General features: G+C 39.7%; 1 protein-coding gene across 1 annotated transcript in view; it reads right to left on the bottom strand.

The window, feature by feature from the left end:
- ADAMTS16 (ADAM metallopeptidase with thrombospondin type 1 motif 16) overlaps positions 1 to 7,950 on the bottom strand; it is a 103,682-nt gene that overhangs the window by 65,601 nt on the left and 30,131 nt on the right. The window contains exons 5-8 of the mRNA XM_006762468.2: positions 7,371 to 7,570; positions 5,424 to 5,507; positions 2,899 to 3,058; positions 1,128 to 1,233 (exon numbers count right to left, since the gene is read on the bottom strand). Coding sequence (XP_006762531.1) covers positions 1,128 to 1,233; positions 2,899 to 3,058; positions 5,424 to 5,507; positions 7,371 to 7,570 — 550 coding nt within the window. The remainder of the gene's footprint in view (positions 1 to 1,127; positions 1,234 to 2,898; positions 3,059 to 5,423; positions 5,508 to 7,370; positions 7,571 to 7,950) is intronic.

The raw sequence follows: 7,950 nt of genomic DNA, 5'->3' as shown, positions 1-7,950 counted from the left end.
TCAACAGGAATAAATATGAGCTTTTCACATAAAAAGATGCCACTCGTGACAAGCCACCATTGCTGAGAGCTGTTTGTCCAGCAGCAGCATCTGTCTGTGCCAAGCTGCCAGGCTCACTGCTTGCCCTGATGCTGCCCCATTTCAAAACCGGCAACACTTGGAAAATGGGAACGTGGGAAGCAAACCATCTCCTACTGGGCCCAGTATCCTGTAATACCTGCACTCCCCAAACTCTGCTCAGTACACCAATAAAAAAAAATACCTCTCCAAATTCTAAAAGACGCTGCCCCATTTCAAAACCGGCAACACTTGGAAAATGGGAACATGGGAAGCAAACCATCTCCTACTGGGCCTAATATCCTGTTAATACCTGCACTCCCCAAACTCTGCTCAGCACACCAATAAAAAAAAAAAAACCTCTCCAAATTCTAAAAGAGATATGAGAACATGAACTCAAGAGTAACAAGTTAACAATAGAAGGGCCTGTTACTGCCCTCTGTTGTCTGGATCCCCTAACAGGAGCGGACCATGGAATAGGATTAACACAGGACAGAGGAGCAGGACTGATACAAGTGTCTGCAATGGCAGGTGCAAGTATGAGCAGGAATATAAGGGAAGAACAGGGTGAGGAAAGTATAAACACATGCACTGAATGTGCAGGACAAGGCATTAAGATAAAAACAAAAGAAGTACAGTGGGGCCTTGACTTACGAGTTTAATTCATTCTGTGATGGAGCTCATAACTCAAATTACTCATATGTCAAATCTTAAAGTGAATGAGTGAGACACGTGATGCTGGGCTGATGTTGTGGCGTTCACTGAGACGTTCACTGTGCCAACTAGCAGTGGGGTATCTGAAGCTAGCTCGTAACCCGAATTTTAGCTCGCAACTCAAAGCAAAAATCAGCTGAGAGATGGCTCGTGTCTCAAAAAACTCGTTAGTCGGGACACTCGTAAGTCAAGGCCCCACTGTACCTAAGTGACAATATTACAGCCTGTCAATGACATTCTCCTTGGATATATGTGAACCCCCCTTACAGACCTGACCTAATGAATCCATATTTCTATGGCAACCAAACAAGAGGGAAAGGACCCTGGGCTCGACCCTCCCTTGCACATGTACTTACTTGTGTCCAGACTCGTGGGCGATGGTGAAAGCCAGTCCAAGACCTGTATCTTCATTAATTGTACAGCTGCGATATTTACTACACATTCCACTTATGGGCGCAAATCCTATGGGCATAAAGGTCAAACAAATATATAACAGTTTTCAATAAAATAAAGGAAGAGGGTGTATTATACAGGCTAATTTACTGTCCACCCTTTAGGGAAATTTGGTTCTCATATCCATCTGCTGAAATCTGAAATAGGAAACCTTTAGACTCTTAACAAAAAGGGCTCTTAACAATGTGGGAGAAGGGGATCTGTCCTTTGCATGGAAAACTCTTCAGGGCTCTATGAAATGTTCATATCACAGGCTACAACTTGGACACAGTAGGAGAGGGGTTTCACTGCAGATGGAGGAGGATTTCTGTCTCTTTCTATAAGCATATGTATTCTCAAAAGATGAAATAAAAAGTGCTATAGGGAATGGGTGTGTCAGGAAGTCCCAAGGCCACACAGGTTCAAAGATTTGCCTGGAGGACACACATAGACTCAAAATTTTTTATATTCATAAGTATGATTTAGCATGGCAAAAGGATAGAGAGAAAGATTAGCAAAGGAAACAGGTACATGAGAAGCTTGGGGGAAGCAGGCATGAGCTTCCAGAACCATCCCCCAGTAAATCCACACAGGACAGGATTGATTTCCCTAGTAACAAGTCACAACAGGTGTAGACTGTTGTCCACCAGGGAAGCTCATTAAAGACTCAGGACCCAGGGGTTTTATTGGGGCTGATCACAGAGGCAGCCTCTGCCTGGCATGGACCCAAATTCCAGACTCCTAGGAGGAAAGCAGGTGTTCCATGTAATTTGCATTATTTGTTCAAACAATTTTGTCAAAGTGAGCCACACTTGTGAGGTAAGATGATGGGAACCTTCTTGAAATCTAAGTTCTCAGAAGCCAGCTAAGGGCCAACCTCATAAGCAGGTCTTCCTAGGACAAGCAGTCAGGTTAACCTATACAGTGGGGCCTTGACTTACGAGTTTAATTCGTTCCGAGACCGAGCTCATGAAGGAGCTCATTAACTCAAATTATTCTGTCAACTCAATGCAAAAAATCGGCGGAGAAACAGCTGGTATCTCAAAAAACTCATTAGTCGGGACACTCGTAAGTCAAGGCCCCACTGTATTAAACCAAGTCCTATATGAGTGGTTTTATAATAAAGGATCTTTCTCACTAAAATCCTAGGGAAAATGGAAAGTTAGGAAAAATGTCCAGGAGAGCTCTGGTTAGGAGCATACTATGCTTAACACTATTTGGAAAAAATGTCAAAGTGTTGCCTCTAAGATCTACTCAGCCTTATAAACATATAAAATTGTTATGATTGAAACATTAATAAAGGAATTTTAAAAAATTAGGAATATAATATAGTTGTAATACCTCTATAATATTCATAAATGTACCATTTCTGCCACATAATAAGACACCCTTGACTCTATTGACCCCATTCTCTCAGAAGAAGAAATGAAAAAATTTATTTCTTAAGTTAGAATAGACAAAAACTCTTGAATATATTTAGGAACATTCCTTTGTGAAGTAATCACTTTTGATGAATAAATTCAAACTTTTATTTTTGGCCAAAGTCCATACAAAGATGCCATTTTCTTCTTTAAAATTGTACTCAGCAGTGGCTACCACTTATAGATTGGGAATAGGGTCAAGAATTCACTATATATGGCCACAGAAGGCTCATAGCACATATGTGGTCCTCAAAACTCTGCTGAATGATCTTACCCAAAGTATCACAGGGCTCATTCTTCCAGGAGCATATGTCCAGACCTGTGAGTAAGATGGCATGGTCATGGCGAGTTCCATCTTTCCCCATCAAACCAGACTGCCACTGGCAGAAGCTACTTAAGGTGTGATCCGCGTGATGGCTTATCACAAGCCCTGGCTATGCAAGAGAGAGAAAGACCACCATGAGAACAGAAAGAAAACAGAGTATAATGCAATTGTTACTAGCATCGGTATCACAACAAACTCTCATTAAGTTGGATTTCAAATACATAGATGGATCCAAATAGCATATGTACTAATGCATCCATTTTATGTATTACAACACAAAAAAAGTATGTTACATAAAACCATAGAGATTTAGTGTACATTTCTCTAGTTCTTTGCTAAAACAGTTGGGATGCATTTAGCTGACCCTGAATGCATTTTCAGTGAGCCATGAAAGATTATTTTTGTGTATCAAATTTTTGCGTTAAAAATCTTTGTAAAACAGTTTGCAAAATTATATAAGACAATAGGACAGGGGTGGGCAAACTTTTTGACTCTAGGGCCACAATGGGTTCTTAAACGGGACGGGGCGGGGAGGGGGGGGGGGACAAAAGCATGGATGGAGTGTTTGTGTGAACTAATATAAATTCAAAGTAAACATCATTACATAAAAGGGTACAGTCTTTTTTTTTTTTAGTTTTATTCATTTCAAACGGGCTGGGGCCCGCGGGCTGTAGTTTGCCCACGGCTGCAATAGGATCATTTGCATGTGACTAAACACATACACAAAGCACACCTAGTCACGGCATGTTTACTTCATTAGCAAGTTGAGCAAGTGGGATTTCCAACTTATAGCCCTTTTAATATTTATTATTGCAGTGTTACTAAGTCACCACAGAGGCATCATATTCATGAGGAAGGCAAGTCAATTGGGAAAGCTTTATTTCTGGAAAATAGACTGGATCTGGAAGGAAACCACATAGAAAACATGTGACCTTATTTGCATATACCAAAGTCTAGTAAAGTAACTGTGAAATATCAGAAGAACTTGTGAACACTTGGGAAATGAAGAATTCGGGAGCTGCAGGAACATCCAGAACAGGCTGCAATGAAAGGTGTGAACCTTATTTATAGCAATGCTATATTTTCCTATAATGGTCACAGAAAACCAGATCAAATACCTCAATTCTAGGACAACTTGTGTAAGGCTCTCATGACTGGAATGTTGTATTGGAATTTTTGTCCTTCAGTCATACAATATGTTTTCTCTTTACAAGTTTTTGTCTTTCCAGAAAGTCAAATACACCTGAGCTAGATGTTGTACATCAAAACTGGGGCATGCCTTCCATTCTTCAGCTGGCAATTTCCAGGAACACTGCATTAATCAAAGTTAACACAGGTGTACGATCAAAAGATAACCTCTCCTATTCTTTGCAGCTTGGAGGAATGCCAAGGTGAAAACAATTTAATACAAGGAATAATTAACCTGTCACCTGAGAAACCCTGCTGGCTCAGCACCCCCTCCCCAGACACATACAAAGACAATGAGGTTGTATCTTCCTGACTATTCAGGCTAGAAATAGGCATGTCCTAGCCACCCCCACTCTGCCCAGGAAAAGAGCAGAGCCCCAGAATATTAAAGCCCGTAGGCATCTTAGATCTTAGATTTCATCTAAAAATCTTTTGTTTTATAAATAAACTATGGCTAACAGGAGATTCTGCTAAGACATCAGCAATGGTGGAACTGGATGCAGGGTGCCTGACTCGGGTCCCAGGCTCACTCTCCCATGCCCAGTCAATGAACACCTTGGGCCAGAATAGAAGCGAGAGCCTTTGATGGCTGACATGCCCACCCTGTTACTTATGCCACAAGATGTTCATATGCATCCTCTTGTGAACTGAAATGTATGTCTGGACATTTAGACTGGGACTCTGGAATGGAGGCAAAGGAGGTGCTTTTACCAAATGCTACTAAGATCCAGCATAATTTGATTTTTTTTATATGTAATGAGAGAAATGTGCTCAACACTTCAGAATCTCTATGAAAATAAAATCCTAGGATTAAAGATGGTGAGGGTTAGTGGGATCAGTTTTAGCAGTTGGGAGACAACAGAGCAAAGCAATGCAATGCAACACAGTACAATTTAACGTCTACTCTACAGGACATTCTTAGTCTTCTAGCAAAAGACAAAAGGGGCTCAGTTCCATGTGGCATCCTGAAAGCTCACGGTGGCTGAAGACACAGTTTGCACTTTGTCTCCCAATTGTGTTTCCCACCCATATATTAAAGGCAGCTTTTCTATTCCATTTTCTCATAAAGCAATTACATGAGTACTTCTTACTACCTCTGCACAAAAACACAAACTGTCAAATAACCATTAAAGGAACTGACAAGCAACCTATTGCATAAGACACAAAATATTAAAATTTTTTGTCCCCAAGGGAAATAGAATTAAAGAATCCATATTAAAGAAAACAAAGCGTTATTTTGCATTTATTTTTCTGGGAGAAAAGTTGATGTTTTAGAGACAGAATACCTGTTCTTCTTCTAGAAGAATCAGACCTACAATTGCAATGTTGATGTTTCCTCCTATTGTTCCATCTTTGAATAAAGCAGACACCTGAAAAAGACAGGTAATCCATGTCAGTCTCCATAAGTGACACCATTTTCCCCCAGCCCTCAGTCTGCCTGGAGTTCTGATGCTGAAGGTCAATCCTCATGTTTCCTAGTAATGTAGTATCATTATGTTTCTTATACTGCCCAACAGACAGGTATATGAATATCTTTCTACCAAAAGACCAATTGTTGAATCCCTGTTATTGGTGCTGGGAGTGAAAAACTGAAGTTTGGGGAGGGAGGTTCCAGTTCTTCTCAAACCCCAATGTAGGGATTACAAGGTCTCTGAATTGCAAAGTGTCCTTAATTGAATTGAATAGAGGATATTTTACTCATAGTGATAACTGCATAGGTAAGTACTCCCCATGCTCTCCTGGCAAGAGATTCCAGAAGCATAAAACAAATGCTGGGAAAAGACCAAGAGGGCATGAGAAATAAAAGAAAACATGGAAAGATGATTAAAGAAAGAGACAAACATTTGAGATGATGATCACAAACATTTGAGATGGCATTTGGGGTGATAAGCGATGATAGTCGGCAGTGTGGGATACAATAGGGAGGTGACTTGGCACTGATATACTTCTCCCCACTCTACACTTGAGGTGTAGAAACATTAGAAAAGTTATACATAATAGAGGTGACACTTGCTCAAATCAGAGCATCCCGGGCCCTGCTGTCCTCAGCCCTGTGGCTGTGTAGTTGTAGGTGCCTCAGTGTCACTGTCTCCCTCAGTTCCCTAGGAGGTCATACACCACATGCGTCAACCTAACAAAAATGACCGTAGCCATAATAGGCATGTGGCATAATGGAATATAAAACACACTTAGGGGTACTCTGTCCATTAAGGCAGAACATAAAGTAGATTTTTAAAATATTGTTATCACAACTCTTTTTAAAATATGTTTCTATTGATTTTGTTTTCTAGAGACAGAGGAAAGGAGAGGTAGAGGGAAATACTGATCTGTTATCTCCTGTATGTCCCCTACTGGGGATTGAGTCCAGAATCCGGGCATGTGCCCTGAACAGGAATCAAACAAGTGACCTCTAGGTGCATGGGACAATGCTCAACCAATTGAGCCACACCGGCCAGGGCACAACTATTTTTCTTTTGGTCTTAAAAGTTCTTACCACATACATACACAAACACAAGGATCTATGTGTGGTGATAGATGTGCTACGTAACTTTATTTTGGTAATCATTATGCCACATATATGTATGTCAAATTATCACTTTATACAGCCTAAATTTACAGAATGTTATATGTCAATTTTAACTATTTTTTAAAACACATTTTGGTGACCCAAGATTTTATCTACTGTTACCTAGATGTCACTTAAGTGAAATGAGCCTTAGATACCTCTTACCACTCTTCCATAATTACTATAGCTGCCACTCTGGGGAGAGACACTCCTTATCTGAGATGACATTCTAAAAAGCTATATGGTTTTTCTGCTTTTCTAGATAAAATAATGTATACTCAACTGCTGGACATTAACAATCCTAAAATGAGTATTTCTATGTAACCATCTAAAAAACCACACATACAGTGGTAATAAACAGATTTGACGCACCAAAATGTCTCAGCATACACTTTTAGATTTCTGAACTGAGACATTAGTACATCAAAACAGGTTACTGGCTTACAGAGAGGATCAAATTCTTCATCCACCTTAATTTATTCTCTGAAGTTCTAAAAATAGCTCTTTTGATCCAAGCATAGTAAAACTGAAGGACTTACCACAGATACAATATTTCTATGTATGAGACATAAATCCATAAGTAAAAAGCAGAATGTAAAACACATATGCACACACACCCCATTAGGTGTAACTATACACTCAGCCTACACACGATGGATGTTCTTACCATGTTGAGTATTGTCAGCACATAGGTGGTGATATTTTCATGGCCATGATTTTGCATCATCTTTTTGTCGACCACTACCAACGTCTCCACATTCAGTTCTTTATTCCTATGGGACTTCAGAAGAGAGCGCTTGTGCCGTGAGCAAGACTTGTACTCATCAGGCAAGATGAAAAGGTCTTCCCTGGGAGGCTTGGGCATGTCTATGAGGGATGTATAGACAGTGAATTAGAGCAAATTAATCACTAAAATGAGTGGTGGAACTTGTTATATAGGAATTGAATTTAAAAAGTGATTGTTCATTATATATGAACCATATAATCCGTAAAACTTTGGGATACAAAACTTGTGTTAAAGTGGAACACAATTCAAATAAAGTCCGTAGAGTCTAGATGTCATGGAAATCATTGCTTTATTTACCTTTGTATAATTTTGTCCTGATTTAAAACAAGAGAAGGTCATTTTTGCTCTGTAGTGCCAGCATCTAGAAACATAAAGCTCAAAGACTATTAGCATAAGAATTTATGGAATGGGCTGTGCAAATGAATTATTGATAAAGCAATAAAACTAACATACAAGAAAG

This window comes from Myotis davidii, unplaced genomic scaffold (assembly GCF_000327345.1).
Source record: "Myotis davidii unplaced genomic scaffold, ASM32734v1 scaffold135, whole genome shotgun sequence".
Taxonomy (NCBI): domain Eukaryota; kingdom Metazoa; phylum Chordata; class Mammalia; order Chiroptera; family Vespertilionidae; genus Myotis; species Myotis davidii.
This window is presented reverse-complemented; position numbering and strand designations above follow the sequence as displayed.